Here is a 25,718-nt window from a genome sequence, read left to right on the forward strand (position 1 = left end):
TTCAGGTTGACATAAAAGTTTATAAAAGCTGAAGGTCAAGGTCTACTTGTCTTGTCACACACTGAAAACGGTTTACAGATAACATCGGTCTGAGATCCCCAGCCTGTTTTCAATATAGCTCAGGGCTTTGGGGGGGTGGTGGTGGTGTTGTTCTTTTCCCTTCTAGCGTTAATGCTTTTTCTTTTCTCTTGTTTAAGACATTTCATTATCACATGGTTATAAAGATATTGTCTTCTTCTCTAAAATCTTCTTTAACTCCCATATTTTGGTCTTAAAACATCTAGAATTGATTGTGGATGTATAGTGTGAGATAGGGATTTCTTTTTGGTTTTTCCTCACGGATTTCCAATGGTCAGTTTATGGAGAGGCTGGGTAATTTGTCATAAGTCAAGGGTCCAGTCATAGATGGATAGATATCTACAAAGTCTTTATTTGGGGTCCATGGTCCTTATAACCTTGCACCAATTTCATGTTCCCTCTGTCTCCAGTTTCTCTGCTGCTCTCTGTGGCCATCCTGACCCCTGGGTCTCCCCACAGCCAGTTTTCTGGCCCCGTCCTGGTCCCATTTAGAAAATGCTCCAATCCTCTTAGGCCAGGCCGGCCTCAGCAAAATATAGTGAGAATTAACAGGGATTTAGAGGTCCACATGACAGTCTGTGGTTTGGAGGTGGAGAGACAATTGCCAGGATAGAATGAGACCCTTTGTGCTTATCAGAGAGACCTCGGTAGGAATGGAGACAGAAAAAACACAAAGACCCCTCCAGGACACTGAGGGGCAGAGGAGACAGATCAGAGGCAGAGAGAGGGGACACAGCAGAGCAGAGAGGGGGAGATGGGGGCGGGGCAGAAAGGAGAGGAAACTGAGGCAGCCGAGTCTTGCTTTCAAAACCCAAACTGGCAAGGTCCCCCCAGCCTGTGTCACTCCCCATGTGACAGCTGCTGCCCTTTATACTCTAATACCCTTACAAAAGGTCCTTTAAGGCCAGCAGCCTAATCCCTCGCCTACAGGAGGTCACACCAAATATCAGAGCACTCAAGTGCCTTTCTGAGAAGACCTCAGGCGTCTGAGCTGAGCGTGAACAAGGCTGCCCAGCCGGAGACCACAGCCCTTAACCCCTCTGCTCTCTCGAGTCTTACCAAGTCTATCTGCTTCTTGGACCGTTCAGAGAAAGTCATGTGGACAGCGGGACATCCATGACGCTTTGGGTAACAACCACCTGGGGGTGGGTGTGAATTACACAGAGTGTGTCATTTACACACTGGGCACGGAGCCTGATACGCAGGAAGTGCTGAGGAAATGGGCAGCCTTACTCTTCTGCCGTGGAAACAACCGCCCACCCCCACTTCCAGCTCTTCCCTCCTCTGACTCACCCGTCTTCCACCTCTCTGCCCTGCGGAGACCCATGCTTCCCCTTTCCGCTCCCTCTCTGGTCTCTCTCCCTCCCCCTCAGTCCCTGGGCTTCTCCCCAGCAGGTTTCTTTGGCCATGACCTAGTCTGACTCACCACGTGGCCCAACCTCTTAGGCCAGGCCAGGCCAGCACCTGCAGAATCTCAGTGTGGTCAGAGGAGAGCTGAAGGGGACATGGGACATATTGGCAGACGATGTCCAAACCTTTCTCAAACCCCTGCTTCCTTGGTGGCCACGAGACTGACATTTCAGCAGTTGGTGCTGTCAGGGTCTCTGGAACGCCCTTCCCAACGTAAGTCCCGGGGAGATGCTCTCAGGAAGAAAAGACGAAGCTGCAGAATGTCCTTTCCCTGATTTATCTGCGATGACCTGAGCAGTGGATGGAACATGTTGTTGAGATTCAGAGACATACTCGGTTGTATTTGCATTTTTAATCAAAACTTCATTACACTTATCTCCAAACTCGATAAGTTGTGTACATTAAATATATACAGTTTTTGTATATATTTAACATAAAAGAGGTTTATGAGGAGTTGATGGAATCCTAGTTCTTTGCACAATGCCTAGCACATACCACTGGAAATTCCAGACAGTGTTTCTTCTGTCTCTCAGTTCCTCCATTCCTTTTTTTCTCACACCCTCTTCATTTACATTTTACCTTATTTTATTTTTTAAATATGCATCCAGGACTTCCCTGGTGGCGCAGTGGTTAAGAATCCACCTGCCAGTGCAGGGGACACGGGTTCAAGCCCTGGTCCGGGAAGATCCCACATGCTGTGGAGTAACTAAGCCCGTGCGCCACAACTACTGAGCCTGCGCGCCTAGAGCCCGTGCTCCACAAGAGAAGCCACTGAAATGAGAAGCCCGGGCACCGCAACGAAGCCCCCCGCTCGCCACAACTAGAGAAAGACTGCACGCAGTAACGAAGATCCAATGGAGCCAAAAATAAATAAAATTAAATCTTAAAAATAAATAAATAAAATAGAATAAATATGTATCCAGTGACCATGCAAATACTGCTAACCATCACGGCCAGGGAGTAAGTCCCCTCTCCCTCCCCCTGTCGTCCGTCCCCCCACCCCCACCCCCGTCTCAGGTGGGGGCACCACTCACTCCTCTCTGCCCCACTGTCTCTCCGTCTCCCCATTCCTCTACCGCCCTCCTGTGGCCATCCTGGCCCCTGAGTCTCCCCACAGCCGGTCCTCTGACCCTGTCCTGGTCCCATCTAGCAAATGCTCCAATCCTCTTAGGCCAGGCCGGCATAGGAGAGAGCATTAGAGGGCCCAAGAGAGCAGGGAGAGAATTAGATCAGATTGGAGAGAGGGAAGGGAGTCATGTGACAGGTTATTTACAGAGGTTGGGGAGAGGGGGTGGACAGACATAACAGGGCGGACAGCCCTGGCGGCTACCAGGATATAACAGAAGCTTCTCCTGCTTGTCTAACAGACCCTGTTAGGGATAAATACAGAAGCGCACCGAGGAAACAGGAGCAGAGAAGGGACACCGAGAGGCAGAGGCACTGACCAATTAGAATGAGTCTCTCCCACTCAAAGACAGGTGGGCAGTGTCGGGCGTCTTGACCGCTGAGAGCCTGGAGATTTTGTTATCGCTCATCTAGATTGCTAAGAGTACAGATTATTGTCTCTAACATATTATTTCCCTCTGGGAAGTAACCCGAGTTTTGGCGTAAAGGCTGGCTCCAGGTCAGAGGCAGGAAAAATCAAAGCAAGCCTAGAACATCTTGTCACACCAAAAATATGACGCTCTCCAGGATGACTGGGGTTCTGTCCAGAGACTTGGGGGCCAACGTGAAGAAGCCAAAGGTGGAATTATTTGAGCTTCAAAAGAAGAATGTCAGGGACTTCCCTGGTGGTCCAGTGGGTAAGACTCCGCACTCCCCCTGCAGGGGGCCTGGGTTCGATCCCTCATCAGAGAACTAGATTCCGCATGCATCCCACAACTAAGAAGTCCGCATGCCGCAACTGAAGATCCCGCATGCCACAACAAAGACCCGGCACAGCCCAAAATAGATAAATATTTTTTTAAAAAAATAAAGAAGAAGAACATTAGCAGCAGATTGAAAGACATCAAATACGTAAAAACCCACAGGTTCATTATGGTCCTCAGAAAAAAAAGAAAAGGGCTTCCCTGGTGGCACAGTGGTTGAGAGTCCGCCTGCCGATGCAGGGGACGCGGGTTCGTGCCCTGGTCCGGGAGGATCCCACATGCCGCGGAGCGGCTGGGCCCGTGAGCCATGGCCGCTGAGCCTGCGCGTCCGGAGCCTGTGCTCCGCAGCGGGAGAGGCCACAACAGTGAGAGGCCCAAGTACCGCAAAAAAAAAAAAAAAAAAGAGACATCTGTTGAGGCTCTGATTTAAACATTGCTAAAGTAAGCAGAATCGTGTATGTCTCCTGCCTTTCCTGTGAAAATTGTAATTCAGAGTAAACAAACAGCTAAACAGAGGTTTCTTCCTTGTAGAAGAGTTACAGCCAACAAATAAAGAAGAAATTACGGAATTAGGAAATCTCTTTTTGCATCTCCTGTGAAATAAGGGGTTTAGGCCAGTGTTGCCTAATAGAACTTTCTGGAATGATGGAAATATTCTATATCTGCACTGTCCAATCCAGTAGCCACTGGCCACAAAAGACTAATGGGCATCTGAGGTGTGACCACTGTGATTGAAGGACTGAATTTTTAATTTTATATCATATTAATTAATTTAAATAGCCCCAGGTAGCTGGGGGCTACCATGTAGGATGGTGAAAGTAAACGGTCGTCATCAGTGGACACCAAACCATCTGCCCTATGATTCTCAACCCTGGATACACACTGGAATGGGGGGTGGGCTTTAAACATAGAGATGCTCACAGATGTTTATATCAGTTTTATTCATCCTGGCCAAAACGTGGAAGCAACCAATATATCCTTCAAGAGATGAATGAATACATAAACTGTGGTACATTCAGATAACGGACTTTTATTCAGCACTATAAAGAAATGAGTTACCAAGCCATGAAAAAATATGGAGGAAAACTTAATGCATATTACTAAGTGAAAGAAGCCAGTCTGAAGAGGCTACATGTTGTGTGATTTAACTCTATGACATTCTGGAAATGGCAAAACTATGGAGATAGTAAAAAGATCGGTGGATGCCAAGGGTTAGAGGGGCGGGAGGGGTGAATAGGAGGAACACAGAGGATTTTTAGGGCAGGGAAACTGTTCTGTATGATACTATAATGAATACACGTCATTATATATCTGTCAAAACCCACAGAATATACAGCACCAAGAGTGAACACTCATGTAAATTACGGACTTTGGGTGATATAACGTGTCAGTGTTGCTCCATCCATTGTAACAAACGCAGCACTCTGGGGATGTTGGTAGTGCGGGGAGCCTGTGCATGTGTGGTGGGGAGGGGTGTAAGGGAAATCTCTGGACTTTCAGCTCAATTTTGCTACAAACTTAAAACTGCTCTTAAAAAAATAAAGGCTGTTTAAAATTTAAAATACAGATGCTGCCTTAAAAAACTAAAAATAGAGTTACCATATGACCCAGCAATCCCATTCCTAGGCATATATCCGGAGATGAAACCTCTAATTTGAAAAGATACATGCACCCCAATGTCCATAGCAGCACTGTTTACAATAGCTAAGACGTGGAAACAAACTAAATGTCCATCAACAGATGAATGGATAAAGAAGATGTGGTATGTATATTTACATATACAATCGAATATCACTCAGCCATAAAAAAGAATGAAATAATGTCATTTGCAGCAACATGGATGGACCTAGAGATTATCATACTAAGTGAAGTAAGTCAGAGAAAGACAAATAGTATATGATATCATTTATATGTGGACTCTAAAAAATGATACAAATGAACTTATTTACAAAACAGAAATAGACTCACAGCCATAAAAATCAAACCTATGGTTACCAAAGGGGGAACGGGGGAGGGATAAATTGGGAATTTGGGATTAACAGATACACACTACTATATATAAAATAAAGAACAAGGACCTACTGTTAGCACAGGGAACTATATTCAATGTCTTGTAATAACCTATAAGGGAAAAGAATCTGAAAAAGAATATATATATATAGAATCACTATGCTGTACACCTGAATCATTGTAAATCAACTATACTTCAATTAAAAAATAAAAATTCTAAAAATAGGGACGTTGACCCCACACCTGGGGGCTCTGAATTAGTCTGGGTGCGGGCTGAGCACGGAGAGTGTTCAAATCTCTCCCCAGGTGATTCCTGTGAGCAGCCAAGGTTAGGAAGCACCTCATTTAGGTAAAGGGCTGATGGAGAGCTTCATAACCAGGGAGGGTAACAACCTCCTAAGACAGGCATTATTAAATAATAGAATAAAAACAAGGGGGAAACAGAGAACAGGTTTGGAGTAAAAAGATATCCAAGGAACATATGGGACAAACACAATGTGTCTATCTTATTTGGGAATCATATTCAAAGAAACCAACTGTAAAAAGGCATCTTTGTCATAATCAGGGAAATTTTAAAATGGACCAGGGATTGATTATATGATATTCAGGAATTACTGCTAATTTTGTTAGATGCAATGATGGCTTTGTCGTCCTGTAAAAACAAAAATTAACCCAAAAGAATGGAAAATGGGTGTTCAAACAAAAACTTGTACATGAATGTTCATAGCAGTATTAGTCACCATAACCAAAAGATGGAATCATCCCAGGTGTCCATCAAAGGATGAATGGATGAACAAAATATGGTACATTCATACAACGGAATGTGTATTTTACTTCAATTTTTTTTAAATGGCAGGAGGACAGGCACAACAGGAAAGTGCGCTGGCAGGGTGCCTTCCTCTTTCTTCCTGCTTTGAACACAGATGTGATGCCTGGAGCTGCAATGGTCATCTTGCCACCATGAGGCAAAAACCAAGTGGATGAAAACCCAACAAGCTAAAGAAAGGAGAGCGTGAAAAGAGAGAAAAATTCTGAAACCTTGATTACATTGTTGAGCTGACTACCAACCTTAAGACTTCTTAACAATAAATATCCTTGAAGTTTTAAAAAAAGGGGGGGGGAATGGAGCTGCCTGTCATGAGGTGCTGCAAAGTGGAGTCGGCCGAAAGGTTAAGCTAAGAGGACAGGAGGACTCAGTCTTTCCCCTGGATGGGGAGAAGTGAGGAAAGGCAGGGAGCCATAAGAAGCAGTTCTGAGTCAAGAAGGGAAGAAGGAGGCAACAGAGGCACTGAGGGTAAAATCTATCACTCTGCACATGATCTGAGTCATGCCCAATCCCAGCCTGGGGTTGCCTTGGTCCCCCACTCCCTTTTCCCTTGCTTCCTCCCTCCACCAAATCTTCACCCAGAGATGTGAGGTCACTTGTCTGAGGTCCCACAGCCAGCAAGTGGTGAAGCTGGGACAGGTAGGGGTCCAGAGAGAGAAAGGATTTGAAAAGACAGAAGATGTATTTTTCCCTCTTCCTGACTTCTTTGAAAAGTGTCATGTCAGGGAATTGGTGATTTTCTTTACACTGAATCTCAATGAGCGGAAGTGATTCCATAGGCCCATATTGATTCCTAGTGATCCAAGGTGGTGTGAGGAAGGTGCAGTTCTCCCAATTGGTCACATGGTGTCGCTGTCGGAAAAGAAATCACTGTTTCTTCCGGTTCAGGCTTCCAGGGATGCTCTTGCTGAATTTTCTTATTTATTTAATTTTTGGTTGCGTTGGGTCTTCGTTGCCGCGCGTGGGCTTTCTCTAGTTGCAGCGAGCGGGGTCTACTCTTCGTTGCGGTGCGAGGGCTTCTCACTGCGGTGGCTTCTCTTGTTGCTGAGCATGGGCTCTAGACACGCGGGCTTCAGTAGTTTTGGCACGTGGGCTCAGTAGTTGTGGCTCGAGGGCTCTAGAGCGCAGGCTCAGTAGTTGTGGCGCACGGGCTTAGTTGCTCCGCGGCGTGTGGGATCTTCCCGGACCAGGGCTCGAACCCGTGTCCCCCGCATTGGCAGGCGGATTCTTAAGCACTGCGCCACTAGGGAAGTCCCCTCCTTTTCTTGAAGATGTGAATTGTCTTAGTCAAAACGGGATCATAGCATTTTCTCTTTCTCCTCCATGCATAAGGTAAAATTAAAATAAAAGGACTGTGGTAGATACTTTTAGCGCTCACCATTTTTTCCAGCTCTCTTCCTTTTCCTGACTACAGTCCCCAGGCAGGTTCTACAGGTGGGCAGGGCTGTGTGACCGTTCTGGCCAATGGGCTGCAACTAGAGGTGACGGGCGTCACTTCCCAGCTGATGTCTTTAAGAGCTAGCACGTGTCTCTTTGTGCTCTTTTCCAGCCATGCCGACTAAGGATGCTGTGGGTCCAGGTGCAGCAACAGGAGAACAGCGTCCATCTGTCTAGATCTGCACTATCCAATAAGATAGCCACTAGCCACAAATGCCATGAATTTGAATGTGTTCAAATAAAGTAAAATAAAAATTCAGTTCCTCAGTCACATCCACCACCTTTCAAGCTCTATGTGGCATGTGCCCAGTGGCCATGGTGTTAGAGCAGATGCAGAAAAATTCCATCACCACAGAAAATTCTATTGGACAGTACTTCTCTAGGCCACTGAATGGGTGCAGGGAGGACAGTTGCCCTGGAGAGGGCTTTGCATGTGTTGCATTAATCCATTGAGATTTGGGTTTGGTTTTGTGTATTTCCACTGAAGCATAACCCAGCCTAGCCTGACCCACCAGATTTCTTGCTTAAACAAAGGATTTGAGAGTCTTATGTCATTTACTTCTTTTTTTTTTTTTTTGCGGTACGCGGGCCTCTCACTGTTGTGGCCTCTCCCATTGCGGAGCACAGGATCCGGACGCGCAGGCTCAGCGGCCATGACTCACGGGCCCAGCCGCTCCGCCGCACGTGGGATCCTCCCGGACCGGGACACGAACCCGTGTCCCCCGCATCGGCAGGTGGCCTCCCAACCACTGCGCCACCAGGGAAGCCCTGTCATTTAAATTATCAAGTGGTGGCGTAATGTGACTTGGCTAAACCAAATGGAGAGCTGAAGATAACACCATGCAGACTCCAGTGGCGTTAAGATCAAACTCCATCGAAGCTTAGTTGCTCACTAGCCTCTCTCTGTGGTCTGTCTCCACCTACCTGGTTTAGATCTAAACCTCCAAAGAATTGTTTTACTACGAGAACTGTCAGAATCATTAGAAATGAAGACGTGTGGGGTCTTTGTTTCTTGTCGCTATTATTGATGGTTGTCATGGGAGTTTTCCCAGATGTCACTGGGAATGGACCCATGGAGTACAGGCACAGTCTCATGGGTCATCAGCATTTGTCTTAGGGGAGAAACAATTTCTGTCCTCGCAGAACGAGCGGCTCAAGGTTTGAGAGTTCATCGGGTTAGAATTGTATTATATTTGAGGTAAGTGTGGACTTCATGACCATCAAAAGCATTAAGAGTTCCTCAGTTCTGAGGGAATCTAACGGTCTTCATGTGGCCTTCTGCCAGGAAGGTTATAAAAAAAATCATTGCTGTTGACCCAGCTGTTGCACTCCTAGGTGTATGCCCAAAGGAACTGAAAACTGGTGTTCAAACAAAAACTTGTATGCGAACGTTCATAGAAGCACTATTCACGGTAGCTAAAAAGTAGAAACAACCTAAATGCCCATCAGCTGATGAAATGATAAACAAAATGTGGTCTATCCATTCAGTGGAATATTATTCAGCCATAAAAAGGAATGAAGTTCTGATGCCAGCTACATCATCATGACATGGATGAACCTTGAAAACATTATGCCGAGTGAAAGAAGCTGGACACACAAGACCACATATTGTATGAATCCATTTTAACAGGGAAATCTATAGAAACAGAAAGTAGGTTAGTGGTTGCTCGGGGCTGGGGACTGGAGGGGTGCTAAAGCATGTGGGGGTTTCTCTCTGAGGTAATGAAATGTTCTGGAGTTGACTGTGGTGATGGTTGCAAATATCTGTGAAAATACTAAAGAACAGTGTACACTTTAAATGGGTAAATTGCATGGTATGTAATATCTCGGTAAAGCTATTTTTAAAGAAAAAAGTATTTCTGAGGCTGTGATTTTTTCTGATTTTCAGACACTTATCCTCTTATCTTTTGCCCAATGACTGGTCTCTTCCAGCTGTGGTTTCTTAGACGTCTCCAACTTCGAAACCTTCGAGATGGGACTTTTGCATCCAGGGGCTTCCTTGTAGTGTCTAGTGGATTTCCTCACCTCACCCAGGCCGCCCAGCGGCCTGGCCCAGAGAGGGTGAACTGAGGCATAACCAGGCATGGTTCATCTGCTACAGTATTTTCCAGAGTTTTTGTAGGAGAACTGTTAGAGCTCCCGATTTGTCAGCCCACAATGAAGGTGAGAGCCGTCAGAACAAAAATACCATCCTCCTGTTTGGGGCACCTTTTATAAATATTCTAGTGGGTTTTATACAGACTAAATTCTGTTCATATGTCCTAACGATTTGAATCAACTTTTCAGGATACGCAGATGCATGTAAGACATAATGGCCCTCAGTGAAAGGACTTCTGAAAGAACCTATTTTAAATTTCGAAACCTTTATTTATTAATACCCGCCAGGACGTACTCTTTACAAAATGGATCCTAAAGGCAGTTTTTAAAACCTCAGTGACACACACATCTTCAGGCTCCATCCCAACTGTAATCAGCTGGGATAATGTCAAGACGGAGTTCTTAAAAAATGAATTAACTGTGGTTTGTACAAAAGTGGCCAGTCACCCCTAACGCTTAGTCTTGTCACATGAAATACTAGGAATTGGGCCCGTGAGACCTCCAGGCACTTCCCAGTGTTCTCAACACTGGCAGAACAAGGCATCTCGAGACCCAGGCTCAGACCTGACCCCCGTTACTTCTGCCTCATTCCATTGCCAAAGCAAGTCATGTGATCAAACCCAAAGTTAGGAGGTGAGGACGCACAGCTCATCTCTAGTGTGAGGACGGTAAAGGGGGTAAGGCATACACGCGAGGAGGGGATAAAATACAGGGCCCCAAAACACAATCTATGACACCACCCAGCACCTTTCTTCCAACCACTGCCAGCTTTCTCCTGAACACAGCAACCAGGGACCCACTTCACCCTGGAGGACTTACACCAGTGACGGTTACACGGAACTCCAGGTGGCATCCAGAGACCACCGTAAGCTTGGCTTTGGGGACCACTGAAAGTTCAACCCTGAAGTTAGTTACAGCTCTGTACATATCAAATCACTAATTTCCTGGACTGGAGACCAGGGGGAGGAGGTTCCAGGGTAAAATGGACACACGCAGACACACGCACATTTTGTTAACGTCATCGACATTTATTGAGCTGTGAACCGTTGCAATCACTGCTGAAATGCGAATTGTTTTACCCATCCTGATCCGCTCTCAGCTTCCCCTTGAAAAGGAAGCCTGGAGCAGGACCACCCCAAACACCAGAGGGTAGAAGGAAGACATGGCGGGGTGCAGGGAGATGAGGGACAGGGGGGGAAAGGAAGAAGCGGGACCAGCGTGCAAAGTTAGACTCCTGGGGACACACGCACACTCCCACACACGCAGGCAAAGACCAGGGGTGTCCATCTCTACCCCAACCGGCAGCCGTGAGAACATCAGGGAAGGACCAGGCGTCCACGAGACATTTCAGTCCTTCCTGTCATGAAGCGTCTGCCGAGAGGGGCTGGGCCAAGGTCACTGGACTGCGCAGAGAGAAGGGGGGAGGGGGCTTCAGACTACAGGGAGAGAGGTCAGATTAAAGGCAGTCACTTCACTGACTTTAATCTCTAAGCTTTCGCTGTAATAAACTGCAACCATGAGTAGAACAGCTCTGCTGAGTTCTGTGAGTCCTTCAAGAGAATCGCTGAGCTTGGCGGTGGTCTCGAGACTCCTGAAACTGCCCTCAGAAACCATGCGAACAAGAATCATTCTTCCCCCTTTCTTTTCTTACGTAAATCCCATTTTTGCTTATTTTAGATGAAATCACCCATTGGTGGACTCCTCTGAATCTAAGCAAACCTTGTGCTGATTTAAGCAAATGCCTTGAGTTACTGACAGTTTGGAGGCGGCAAATGGTGTGTTTATGCAAGGGATGCGCCGTTTGTCTTTAGGAGTTCAAACCCCACAAAGGTAGCACCCCCCTCCACCCCCCACCCCCCCACAGCAACAGCCCACACATCGCCAGCTCATGCAGCTTTGGAATTATGAAATTCTTGATTTTCTTTTTTTAATCTGGGGAGACTCACTTCTTTTCAGACCTGCACGGGAGGCAAGACATTCATATTTTTGTACTGCTTTAATTCAAATTTGCGGGTCCAAATTCCCACTGAAAGCAACCTCGCTCTGCTCTAGTGAGGACGATAAGAAATGGAACTTGAGTTCAAAGCGTTTCAGAACCAGGTTCCTGGTGCAAAGCATGCTGGGGGCAGGTACCTGGGTCCACAGTATCCTGACACAGGACACTCAGTGCTAGCACACCGTGGGGTGGGAACTGGCACTCAAGCTTAGAGGGGGGCAGAAAGTGCTTCTAGGCTCTCAAAAGCCAGGAGCCAGAGCTTGGTTATGGCTTGGTTAGTAACCAGGGCCCAGTTCCAGGACAGGGTGGGTTTGGGGCTCATCTAGAACGTACAGGCTTGAAAATTGAAAAGCAGGCTCAGAAAGTGCTGAAAAGCAGTTCTACGGTCCAGAGAACAACATGGAAACTGCTACTTGTTCTGGTATTGGGCTGGACACTAGTGCTCGGGTCTGGAGCACGTTAGGAACAGGAGTCGTCAATTGTCGTCTAGGCGCCGGGTCCCCCTCACCTCTGCCCTCAGGGCCCATTAGGCCTGAGCCAAAGCGGCTTTGATGGCGGCCACCAGCTTCAGAAACTTGCTCTCCGTGTCCACATAGCCATCGCCTCCCTGGAGAAGGGAGGAAGAGGCGAGGGATGAGCTGGGACCAAGATGCCAACCCCGGTCCCAAAACCCCACTAGCCCCAAATGGGGCAGAATGGACAGACAGACATACCTTCTTGGAGTGAACCAACTTCCCCGCTACCAACACTTCAAAGAAACCGGTGACCTGGGGCGTCCCCTCGCCGCACTGGGGAGAGGGAGAGGTGTTGGCAGGGCTGAGATGCCCTCTTGGGGACACCCGCCGTTGCCCAAGGAATGGAGAATGGGGGCGAAGGGTGGGGCTGACCCACACCACCCCCACTGCCATCTAGGGCTGAAGGACGGACATGACCCATGTTTGACTCCTTCCCCATCCCCAGGACCCACGATGTCCAGGCGTCCAGGAAACTCATCTTCTAACTTCTTCTTAAGCTGAAGATACTGCAAAAGGGGGTGGGAGGTCACAACAGGGGTCCACAGGAGCCACGCCAGCTAGCCCCCCTCCCCCATCTTCCAGGGGTGCCTCTTGGGACCACTCTGCTTACCTTGGACTTGTAGCCTCAAGCGCCACTGGTGGGAGAGTGTCCAAGAGAGTGGGTCCCGGGAGAGAGAGGGAGACGGTGGGGATCCAGGGAGAGGCAGGAGCAGAGATGGAGGGAAATGGGGGGGAGCAGGAAGAAATGAAGAGGGACACAGATGACAAAACCAAGCAAGGCACAGACACCCTCAAGAGAGAGGAGAGACACACCCGAGTGTTGGGGGGCAGCACACAGATGGGGAGGCAGGGGCACAGGAAGGGGAGAGCCACCCACGTGAGGAAATTCAAACAAGGGGTGACAAGGGGAGGCCACAGCGTGAGGCAGAGCAGAGGCGGAGGCAATGGAGAGAACTGGGTCAGGACAACTGCTGAAATAACAGCTCCACCCCCGCCCGTCCAAGGGAAACCATTATTCCTGGATCCCCAAGGCCCTGCCAGGCCCGAGGATGAAATTTAAACGCATCCCCAACCCCCCACGGGAGGCTATTTTGGAACTGGAGTCTGGTGCACAGGTCCCCCCCCGCCCCGGGTCTCAAAATTTCACTTCACCCCCTGCGTGACCGAGCGGCCACGGTCCGCTGTGACAGATGTGAGCCTTTCATAACCCCCTCTGGACATCTCACAGACATGACAGCCAGTGGACCCAGATTCGGGTAACCTGTTATCTGCAACCTGAACCTCGAGCTACCGACCTGCCACTGCCCCACTCCCAGCCTCAGTTTCCTCACCTGTAAAATGGAGCTAGACACACCCCCTCCCCCACCCCCACTCAAGGGGTTTCCGGGGGAGGAAATTCACTTAACATGTATTTATTCAGCGCCTACAGGCCAGCATGCCTGTGCATGCCAGCACAGTCCTAGGGGCCAGGGCGATCAAGCAGTCTACAGGACAGAACATTCGCTGCCGACCTGGCACTTTTTCACTCTGAACGGAACAATCAGATCAAATGTTTAACACCCAACACACAGTATTCCGTCCGCGGTAACGTTAAGATCACTCCCTCTACAGACGGGAAAAGCGAGGTCAGAAAAAGACTAGGGTTAGTAGCGAAAGGCATCCACTGTATGCATTCAAGTCCTTGCCAAACGCACGCCGGAAACTTCTCGAACCTTCTCGACTCTGGCCGGCCCCACCCCACGACTGTTCCAGGTACTGGAGGAGGGGAAACCGAGGCGCTGACGGAACCTCCTCTCCCATTACACACTGACCCCCACCTGCTCCCCACACTGAGTCCCGGAATCGGGGGGGTTAAAACAACACACACGTGTCGCAGTTCTACCTTTTGAGACCTGAGACATGTAGAATGTTACAAACTGGGGACGGGGTGGGGGGGGAGGGCAGAGAAATCAGCGCCCTCTGTTTCCCACCCCTACGGAATCCTTTTCCCAGTGGAAGGATCCCCATGGGTCCTGCCCCCGACGTCCCCAGCGCCCAGCTCCGCTAGGACAGGGCGGGGCCCGGGCGGGATTCGAAGAGGGGATCTCCGGCCCTCGTGCTCACCAATAAACGACTCGAACGGGAACAGCCATGATTCCGGACCGGAGCATCCGCTACAGTCCGAACACCCGATCAGCACTCCGGCGAGAAAAGGGGAGGTGGGAGCCCCGAGGCGGAGCATGCGCAGAGAGGCCTGGTACTGGGCGTTCCACAGAGCGGACCAACGCCGCGGGGGGGGATGAGGGGAGAAAGGCCCCACAGCGGGGACGAAGGGGGCCCTACGGCCCACCACCACCCTGAGGGCCCCGAAGCAAATCTCCCTCCTCTCGCCCTGTGAGGCCAGGGAGCATACCGGCAGAGGGAGTCCCGGGAGAAGCCTTTGCGCGCCCCCTCCCGGATCTCCCCCTCTGGCCTGGAATGGTATGGCTTCGCGGGGCGGGGGTTCAGGGCCAACTGCTACTAGGAGGAAACGGAAGTACAAGCGAAGGCGGTGGTTTTGCAGCGAGGACCTGGGGGGCGGGCCCGGGGGCGGGGCCGGGGGGAGGCCGAGGGCGGCAGCGAGGCCGAGAGGGCTGAGTCCGAAAGGATTTGGGGTACTCAGGGCAGCCCCTGAAGCTGGGGTTTCCAGTGAGCGCCCCAGGGCCCCGCTGCCTTATTAAAGCCTGGCATCCGCACCCGGGCGCCCTGATCAGCTTGGCAACCCCCCCTTTTGCGCCTTCCAGTCCTCTGTGTGGCAAGGTATTCACGGAGAGTGCTGGAAGCTGGAAGCTGGCAGCTGAGTTAAAGGCTTAGGGCGCGATGCCTTTCTCTGAGCCTCAGTTTCCTCCTCCGGAAGATGGTATAATCGCCTTCAGAGAATATTTACCCATCTAAGAAATACGTACTGGGTACCTACCTGCAGTCATAGGTTCCGAAGATACAGCAGTGAAAAAATAGACAAAGTCCCTGCCCTTAGCTCTGCCCGAGGTCTTCCCACCGCAGCTTCTGTCTTTGATCCGCTGGTTCTCACCTGCTGTGACCCTGACGTCTCGGGGCACTTGGCAGACATGGTTCAAGTTCCACCCCACCTCTTTTGCTGGCTGTGTGTCCTCTGATCTCAGTGGTCTTGGGAAGATACAATGAGCCTCTGACGTAGAGCAGATAACATGTGGCTGGGCTAGTCAGTGTCCCATAAATAGAGGTCTTTTTCAGGCTTCCAAGGTCCTCAGAACAAAAACCCAAGCCTTGGGAGTTCCCTGGTGGCCTAGTGGTTAGGATTCCAGGCTTTCACTACTGTGGCCGGGGTTCAGTCCCTGGTGGGGGAACTGAAATCTCGCAAGCTGCCCGGCTTGGCCAAGAAAACAAGCAAAAGAACCCCAAGCCTTAGCATGCTCTGCCCCTGACTGGTCCCATTGTTCCCTTCTTGCCCCTCTCTTAGTGCCTTAGCCACGTGGAATCAGGGACCTCACCCACTCACCTGCCTCTGGGACTTTGTGCACGCTCCTTCTACCCTCTCCTACTGCCTGACCCTGTTCATCCTCCAGAAATCAGCTCCAACATATCGTAGGGAAAATTTTGTGTCGTGATAAACTATACCTTCTCCATATTGCATCTGTATTAGTTTGCTAGGGCTGTCATCACAAAGCACCACAAACTGAATGGCTGAAACCCCAGAAATTTATTTCACGGTTCTAGAGGCCAGGAGGCAGAGATCAAGGTGTCAGCAGGGTTAGTTCCCTCTAAAGTCTGTGAGAAAGAATTTGTTCCATTATCCTCTCCGAGCTCCTGGTGTTTCGCTGGCAACCTTTGGTGTTCCTTGGCTCCTAAGAGCACCACCCAATATCTACCTTCAACTCCACGTGGCACTCTCCCTGTGTGCATGTCTGTGTCCAAATTTCCCTATTTACTTAATTTTCTTATTTTATCTTTATTTTATTTTATTTATTGGCCATGCCACGTCGCATGTGGGATCTTAGTTCCCTGACCAGGGATCGAACCCATGCCCCCTGCAGTGGAAGTGTGGAGTCTTACCACCAGGGAATTGCCAGGACCCAGTCATTTTAGATTAGGGCCCACCCTATGCCAGTATGACCTCATCTTAAGTAATTGCATCTGCAACAACCTTGTTTCCAAATAAGGTCATGTTATGAGGTACTGGGGGTTAGGACTTCACATATGAATTCTGGTGGGACATAATTCAGCCTGTAACAAGCCATTCAGAGTTATCTGATTCTGTGGGGTTCTGTTTTACAACTCCATAAACTGTAGATAAGTGACGGCATTACAAAATAATTCTTCTGTACAGGCGTGCAAATGAATTCTGTCTGGTGGAGGGACAACCCTCTCTCCCTTAGTCTGTTTGGGCTGCTATAACAAAATACTACAGTTTATAGCTTATACACAACGGAAATTTATTGCTCCCAGCTCTGGAGGCTTCAAAGTCCAAGATCAAGGTGCCAGCATGGTTGAGTGAGGGCCTTCTTCCTGGTTCATAGCTGCCACCTTCTCGCTGTGTCCTCACCTGATGGAAGAGGCAGGGGATGTCTCTGGGGTCTCTTTTATAAGGGCACTAATCTCATTCATGAGAGCTCCACTCTCATGACCTGAGCACCTCCCAAAGGCCCCACCTCCTAATACCATCATCTTCAGGGGAATGCAAACATTCAGACCATAAGACCCCCCCAAATGTTTTGCCTCTATTTGCATTTTTGTTTCAATATTCCTGATCTATAAATGCGTCTGTTTGTTGATTTTCCTTTGAACCAGTTATAACACCTGACAGTGTTAAGTGAAATCTTTAACATGTTTTCGCTTTTAGATCTGTATGAGTCATGATTTTCCCTTTTTTCCCCAAAATTATCTTCTAACAATGCTGTCCTCAAGGAAGGCCACCCAAACCCCACAGGCTGGCCAGGGTCCCCATGGGGCTCCCCCATCACTGCCCCAACCACTCTGGTTGTCCCAGGTCTGACGTTTTCTCAGCACACCCAGCAAGTGGCTGGGCACAGGGCAGATGCTCAGAGGCTGTTTTGTTGACTGAAGAGTGAGAGACGCCCCCCTTCTGCCACTGAGAACAAAGAGGTCTCTGTTGCCCAGGAGTGGAGGAGGCTGGAGACAGTAGTCACGCTTCTGGGGTTGGGAATGCATCCCTTGCTCACTCTCTCTCTCTCTCTCTCTCTCTCTCTCTCTCTCTCTCTCTCTCACACACACACACACACACACACACACACACACACACACACACACAAATGGTAACACACAGCTCTCCCCCTTACCTGGCTACACAATTGCACATTCAGACAAACCACAGCCCAGCCAGAGACACAATGCAACAGCACAAACCTCTATTCTGCTACACAATGACACAAAAACACACCAGGCTCTCCCTATACAACAGCGCAGTCCCTACCCAGCCAGGATCACAACAACTACACCTCCAGATGCGCAACTCACGCACTACGGCTGCCGCCTCTACCCGGCCACGTGGTGGAACACACAACTGTACCCTGGACAATAACACAACACACATGTATCCGGACAGAGACACAACAGCTCGCCCAGAGATCCCGCTCACTGGGACACACAATTGTATACAGAGCACACACTGCTGAATCTGGCCACGGACATTGATACACAACCGCACAGCTGCACACAGAGACATGATCAGTAATGCCCACGGACACACACACACACACACACACAACATTAACCTACCAATAACCCAGACAGACTCTCACTTGGATGTATCTGGGCATGAACACCATTGCACAACCACACACCACCCCAGGGGCACACCCAGGCAGAGACACTGCAGCCCAATCATACAGCACATGCAGGCTCCCACTCACAGCCTCACGGTGACCCACGCCCAGGCTCGGGCACACGCAGTAAACAGACATGGTCCCTGCCTCCTGGGGCTCATGTGATGGTCAGGGAGACGGACACGGGACATCATAAATAAATAAGGATTCCTATTTATTTACAGCATAGTGAGTGCTGGGAAGAAAAATAAAGCCCGGAAGGATGGCAGGGAGTGCTGGGCTGGGGAGTTTTGTAAGTAGATCAGGGAAGGCAGCTCTGTTATTAAATACACAATGAAACAAAAGCCTCCTTCAGGCCTAAATGGCAGGAAATGTGTTATCCCATTTTACAGATGGGCAAACTGAGGTACTTGGATGAGGTCACACCAGGCACAGAGCATGGATATGACCCCACTGTCTGGCTGTGGAGCCTGTGCTCTGAACCACCTTCCTGTCGGCAAGATGGAGAAAAGGGGGGTGGGCAGGTGGGGTGGGCCAGGTGGGATGGGGGGTTGTCAGGGACCCCGAAAGCTCCAAGGGGTGAAGGAGACCTGGACTTCCGAGAAGCCAGGAGGTCCAGCCTCTGCCCCACCCCTGCCCCAGGGAAGACGCTGCCCAAGACTCTGTGTCTAATCAGGTGGCCCTGGAGAGTGACCTGGAAACCCATCACGCTTTCAGTGTCTTCAACACCTTGATGCAGGTAAGGCTAGCGGCGGGGCACCCCATCTGACTGTCGTTCTGCACGGGGGCCAGGGCCCCCCTGAGGCTGTGGCTCCTCCTTGTGCGCCCCACCCCCACCCCAGGGACAACCACTGAGCCCTCCGCAGACCGGGCCTGTCTGGGGAGGACCCTGACTCCACCATTCATGGGACCAGCACGTGCAGAGGCCCCCACCTGAGGGGGAGCCTGGAGCGTGTCCTGAAGCACTGACCTGACCTTGTCACTCCTCTCTGTGGGCCCCCCAGTGCCCTCTAGACAGGTCCAAACTGTTTAATACTATTCACTCTTTCATTCATTCATTCAACAAACATTCACCGAGACCCTGATATATGTTGTCCCCAGACGGAGAAGACCCAGAGTGGGCGGGGCTAAGTTTGGAGGCGTCCAAAGGGGGCATCTGACCAGCCTGGGAGGAGGTCAGGGAGGGCTTCCTGGAGGAGGGGACTTTGAGTTGACGAGGAGGAGGGAACCTGGCAGCAGGAAGAGCAGGTCCGAGACCTCTGTCCCCGGCGCCCACCTTCAGCTTCTCCAGATCTCCCACACCGAGACCAAGCAGGGTGCCGTGCTGCACCCCACCTGCATCTTCGCCAACATCCCCAAGGTGCTGCACACGCAGGAGCAGGAGGCCAGGGGCGGCGACGAACCGAGATACCGTGAGCCCAGGCGGGGGTTGGGGGAAGCCCTCCATTGGGGACGTGAGGGACAGGACAGTGACCTCAGGGTGCCCCTTGCCGTCTGGGGTTACCTCCTCGCTCCTCCCCACACTCTGCCTTCTCTGGGACTGCTGACGTGGGACCTGCAGGTCCCAAGAGCCAGACCTGGCTGGGTGGCCTTGGCAAGTGCACCCCTTGCTGAGCCTCGCCCTCCCCATGAGGTGCTGGCTGCCCTGAGCCCTGAGCCCATCCCAAGGCCTGAGGTTTTAGCAATTAGAAGCAGCGCCTGCCGGTAGACCCGTCCCGGGAGCCCCGTGAACTTCAGGGCTTGGTCCTGCCTGGGGGGCTCCCTCAGCTTTTCACAAAGCTGCTCTGTACCTTCATGCACATACGTCTTTGCACGGCCACCTGCTTTCCTCTGTCTTGTAGATACCTAGGTGTAGAAGCCCCGGATCAGAGGGTGGGTGTATGGTTAACTTTTCAAGAAACTGCCCAACTGTTGTCCACAGTGGTTGTAACAGTTCATGTTCCCACCAGCAGGGGCGCCAGAGTTCCAGTTGCTCCATCCTCATCCTCGCCAGCACTTGGGAGAATCAGTCTTTTTTTTAATTTATTTTTATTTTTATTTTTTTTTGCGGTACGCGGGCCTCTCACTGTTGTGGCCTCTCCCGTTGCGGAGCACAGGCTCCAGACGCGCAGACTCAGCAGCCATGGCTCACGGGCCCAGCCGCTCTGCGGCATGTGGGATCTTCCCGGACCGGGGCACGAACCCGTGTCCCCTGCATCGGCAGGCGGACTCTCAACCACTGCGCCACCAGGGAAGCCCGAGAATCAGTCTTTTTAATTTCAGCATTCCAATGGACCTAGGGAAGTATCTCACTGTGATTTAAATTTGCATTTCCCTAAATATTAATGAAGTCTTTTCATGCCCTTATTTGCCAGTCCTATGCCTTCTCTGATGAAGTGTCTATTTCCTCAGATCTTTCGCCCATTTTTTATTGAGTTGTCTTCTTCTTATTACATTGTAAGAGTTCTTTATATATTCTAGATATGTCTTTTGTCAGATATCTGTTTTGCAAATATTTTCCCAGTCTGTGGCTTGCCTTTTCCTTTCTGCAACAGTGTCTTTTGAAGAGCACGACTTTCATTTTGATGAGTCCAGTGTATTTTTTCCTTTAATTATACTTCATGATTTTGGGTGTCATATATAAGGTATCTACATCAAACCTAAGGTCACTAAAATTTCTTCCTCTATTTTCTTAGAGAAGTTGAAGGGTTTTATATCTTCTTTTAGAGCTTACGCTTTTTTTTTTTTTTCCTTATCTGGCTTCTCATCTTGTTCAAATCCATCACTGCCACTTGGCCTCTTGGAGAGATAAAGATTCAACCTGCAGGCATCAAGGGGGTGAGGGAGCTAGAGTGTCAGAAGCAGTTGCTATAGCAGTCTTGGGTCGGCTAGCCTTAGAAAAGTCTGCATGCAAGGTTGGCCCTCGCCTAGCATTGGGGAAATTGGCTGATAAACATTTTCCTCCACGGATATGAAACTTTCCTAAAGATAAGAGTGCTCAGTCTGCCTAGACTGTACGAAACAACACGGTTTATGCTGCTGATGTCTGCTTGCTTTCTGGAAGTCTGGAATTTGGGTACATGCTGGGTAGAGGGTACCTACGTGAATAGCCTCCCCAAAACGCTTGGGTCCTGAGTCTCTAATGGACTTCTTTTTTTTTTTAACTAATAACTTTTTTTAAAATATTTATTTAGTTGCACCGAGTCTTAGTTGCGGCACATGGGCTCCTTAGTTGTGGCATGCGAACTCTTAGTTGTGGCATGCATGTGGCATCTAGTTCCCCTATCAGGGATAGAACCTGGGCCCCCTGCATTGGGAGCGCAGAGTCCTATCCACTGTGCCACCAGGGAAGTCCCTCTAATGGGCTTCTCTCTGCAGAAACGTTGCACACACATTGCCGCATTTTCATTGCCGGGGAAACGTGCTCAGGGTGAGCCCTCATGGGAGGGAGTGAACATAAGGAATCTTGCACGCGGATTTCTCCAGACTCTCCCATTATGATCCGCTGCCTGTCCTACTATGTCACTATAATAAATCAACTCTAGGGAGTTCCCTGGTGGCCTAGCAGTTAGGATTCCCGGCTTTCTCTGCTGTGGCCCGGGTTCAGTCCCTGTCGGGGAACTGAGATCCTGCAAACCGCATGGCGCGGCCAAAAGAAATCAATCCATCAACTCTATACGGACTCCTCTAGGACCTTCTAGCAAATCCCTGAACACGGGGCTGGGTTGGGGACCCTGACACAACTGGTAACCCTGGTCAGACCCAGAGGGAGGAGGGTACGCAAAAGAAAAAGTCTAAAACACAAACCACGCCACGCTGTTCGCTGTCGCATTGTGTGTGGGCTTGAGGGGGCTGCCAGGAATCGCTTTATGAAATTTCTACTCTACTGCACTAGGTACGGAGAGAATGGGCATTTTTCACGGATTTGGGATATAGTTAATGCAAATTCCAAATGCATACTTCCACTCCTGAATGCCAGGTTTTTACATCCAACTGCCTACTTGCCACCGACAATTGGGCGTCTAACGGGCACCAGCAACCTGAGGTCCTGATTCGCCCACCCCACCTCTGGGCCCCTCCTTCTCCGGTCTTCCCCATCTCGAAATGGCAACTCCAGACCAGGCAAAAAAACCCTTGGAGTCCATTGGCTTCTTTCTTTGTAGATCAGTCAGTGATGGTGGATTTACTTTCACAATGTATCCCGGATGTACCCACCCCTCTGCACCTCCACCGGCGGGCGCTGTTGGAGACCCTACCACCTCCGGGAAGGACTCAGGGAGCTCCTGCCCTGCCCTACTTTCCCTCACAGTCTGTTCCCTATGCGGCCGCCAGGGGCCGCTGGTCCCCACCAGCGTCTGCTCACTCCCGGCTTCATCACCCAAAGTCACCGTGGACCACAGGCCCAGATGTTCTGACCCCCTCTTTACCTCTCTGATCTTATGCCCTCCTCACTACGTTCCAACTACTCTGGCCTCCTTGCTCTTCCCGGAACAAAACTGACACGCCTCTTCAGTGGTTTTTGGGGTTTTGTGGAGTTTTTTCCTTTTTTAAAAATTGAGGTTAAATTCACATCACATAAAATTAACCATCTTAGAATGTACGATTCAGTGGCATTTGGTACGTTCACAGAGTACATCCTGTATTTTTAAAAAATGGTCTTGTGATCATTTCTTATAGGAAATGGTGGCGATGGGAGACGGGAGTTGTGTGTGTTTTAATTGTGGTAAAATACACCTAATCTAACACTTAACATTAGAAGCATTTGGTATAGTCACAGTGTTGTGCAACCGGCACCTCTATCTAGTTCCAAGACATTTTCATCACCCCAAAAGGAGGCCTGTATCCATTAAGCAGTCCCCACTCCCCCCCTCCCCCCAGCCACTGGAAACCACTAATTTACCTTCTGTCTCTATGGATTTGCCTGTTCTCGACATTTCGTGTAAATGGAATCATACAATACGTGATTTTTTCTTTTGATGTGGACCATTTTTAAAGTCTTTATTGAATTTGTTACAATATTGTTTCTGCTTTATGTTGTGTTTTTTTTGTTGTTTTTTTTTTTGTTTTTTGTTTTTTTTTTTGTGGCCGCGAGGCATGTGGGATCTTAGCTCCTTGACCAGGGAATGAACCTTCACCCTTTCACTGGAAGGCGAAGTCTTAACCACTGGACCTCCAGGGAAGTCCCTACATCGTCTTCTGTGTCTGACTTAGCATAACTTTTTCGAGGTTCGTCTGTATTTTAGCATGTATCCACCTTAGAGATTTTGGGTTTTGTTTGTTTGTTTGTTTTACCTTTTTATTTATTTAGCTGCGTTGGGTCTTAGTGGCGGCACGCAGGATCTTTGTTGCAGCGCGTAAGCTTCTCTGTAGTTGTGGTGCATGGGATCCAGAGCGCGCAGGCTCAGTAGTTGCCGCACGCAGGCTTAGTTGCCCCACGGCATGTGGGGTCTTAGTTCCCCAACATTGGAAGGCGGATTCTTAACAACTGGCCCACCAGGGAAGTCCCCACCTCAGAGATTTTGCATTTACTGTTCCCACAGCCTAGAACACTTTTCCTTCAGACAGTCACAGGGCTCTTTCCTCAATTCCTTCAGATCTTTGCTCAAATGTCATTTCTTCCCTGACACCCTCTTTAAAATTGCAACACCTCCTCCAGCCCTCTGTACCCCCCTTTTCTCATGGCGCTTACGCCCTTGACATTCTATATATCTTACTTTAGTTTTTTGTTGTTTGGTTTTTTTTTAAGCTGTTAGCCGTCTCCTCCACCTAGAATGTGCACTCCGTGTTTTTCTGTTTTTTCTTCCCTCCTGGTATGTGTCCAGCCTCTAAAGTGGTGAGTGGCACGCGGCAAGCACTTAGTAAATACTTGTCAGATAAACGTATCTTTAAGAAAATATTTAGTAAGCTTATTAGAGAGTCTCTTATATTAATGGATACAATTGAATGGTATAAAGAATGTAAGAATCTGCCTGCCAATGAAGGGGACACGGGTTCGAGCCCTGGTCCAGGAAGATCCCACATGATGCGCGGCAACTAAGCCTGCAACTGAGCCTGCCTCTCTAGAGCCCACGAGCCACAACTACTGAGACGCGCCGCATCTACTGAAGCCCGTGTGCTCTAGAGCCCGTGCTCTGCAACAAGAGAAGCCACCGCAATGGCTTCTTGCACCGCAACGAAGAGTAGCCCCCTCTCACTGCAACTAGAGAAAGCCCACGCGCAGCAACAAAGACCCAACACAGCCTAAAATAATAAATAAATTTATTTTTTTTAAATGTCTGTGAAACAGGAATGCAAACTAGGTCATTTGTTAACACCAGGAGAATTCTTATCTTCCTCTCCCTGTGATAATTCTTATCTCTTTCTAGGCGAGTACCAGGCGCTTAGAATTCAGGCAAGTTGAAGGGGGGAGAGTGGGGGCAGGGGGTTCACTTCCTTGCAGACTGGACCTTGGCTGATCAGAAGCCAATTTACATCCTTAAAGGGAAAGGGCATATTTCCAATTTTAAATGTTGTAAAGTAGGGCTTATAGGCTCTTCTTCCACTGGAGGCAGATTTGTCCAAAGTCCCACCGAGTTTCCATCAGGCCTCTTTCATTCACATGGGGCATACTGAGCCACCGACACAGGGGCAAACGGTAGGAGGCAGGGATCTCATGTGACATATTCTGGTGAATATGGTACCCAAAGGAACTAGGGCAAGTATTTTGGTGCGGGCTACACTGAGGAATACGGTACCTGCAGAAGCCTCGGAATTTTCAGTGGTGCTGGTGACAGGAGTGTTTATTCAAATGTCACCTCCTAGGCGAGGCCTTCCCTGACCATCCTCTTTTTTTTTTTTTTGCGGTACGCGGGCCTCTCACTGCTGTGGCCTCTCCCGTTGCGGAGCACAGGCTCCGGACGCGCAGGCCCAGCGGCCATGGCTCACGGGGCGCAGCCGCGAAGGATAGGTGTTAGCTCTTCTCTAAATGTTTGATAGAATTCTCCTGTGAAGCCATCTGGTCCTGGGCTTTTGTTTGTTGCAAGATTTTTAATCACAGTTTCAATTTCAGTGCTTGTGATTGGTCTGTTCATATTTTCTATTTCTTCCAGATTCAGTCTTGGCAGGTTGTGCTTTTCTAAGAATTTGTCCATTTCTTCCAGGTTGCCCATTTTATTGGCATAGAGTTGTTTGTAGTAATCTCTCATGATCTTTTGTATTTCTGCAGTGTTAGTTGTTACTTCTCCTTTTTCATTTCTAATTCTATTGATTTGAGTCTTCTCCCTTTTTTTCTTTTTTTTTTTCCCCTTTTTTTCTTGGTGAGTCTGGCTAATGGTTTATCAATTTTGTTTATCTTCTCAAAGAACCAGCTTTTAGTTTTATTGATCTTTGCTATCGTTTCCTTCATTTCTCTTTCATTTATTTCTGATCTGATCTTTACGATTTCTTTCCTTCTGCTAACTTTGGGGGTTTTTTGTTCTTCTTTCTCTAATTGCTTTGGGTGCATGGTTAGGTTGTTTATTCGAGATGTTTCCTGTTTGTTAAGGTAGGATTGTATTGCTATAAACTTCCCTCTTAGAAATGCTTTTGCTGTATCCCATAGTTTTTGGGTCGTCGTGTCTCCATTGTCATTTGTTTCTAGGTATTTTTTGATTTCCTCTTTGATTTTTTCAGTGATCACTTCGTTATTAAGTAGTGTATTGTTTAGCCTCCATGTGTTTGTATTTTTTACAGATCTTTTCCTGT

General features: G+C 49.1%; 1 protein-coding gene across 2 annotated transcripts; it reads right to left on the reverse strand.

The window, feature by feature from the left end:
* Positions 1 to 10,739: 10,739 nt before the first annotated feature.
* Positions 10,740 to 14,475, reverse strand: SELENOW (selenoprotein W). 2 transcript variants are annotated; one of them, XM_082677126.1, is made up of 6 exons: positions 14,341 to 14,475; positions 12,848 to 12,872; positions 12,690 to 12,743; positions 12,436 to 12,510; positions 12,231 to 12,329; positions 10,740 to 11,129 (listed from the first exon to the last, which is right to left on the reverse strand). In XM_082677126.1, exons 1-5 carry the CDS (start codon positions 14,385 to 14,387, stop codon positions 12,249 to 12,251), a joined length of 282 nt encoding a protein of 93 aa, XP_082533252.1. In that variant the 5' UTR covers positions 14,388 to 14,475; the 3' UTR covers positions 10,740 to 11,129; positions 12,231 to 12,248. The 2 variants fall into 2 exon arrangements, with proteins under 2 accessions (XP_082533252.1, XP_082533253.1); XM_082677127.1 differs by having other exon boundaries at positions 10,740 to 11,162.
* Positions 14,476 to 25,718: the final 11,243 nt, after the last annotated feature.

This window comes from Grampus griseus, assembly GCF_964374135.1.
Source record: "Grampus griseus genome assembly, chromosome: 19".
Taxonomy (NCBI): domain Eukaryota; kingdom Metazoa; phylum Chordata; class Mammalia; order Artiodactyla; family Delphinidae; genus Grampus; species Grampus griseus.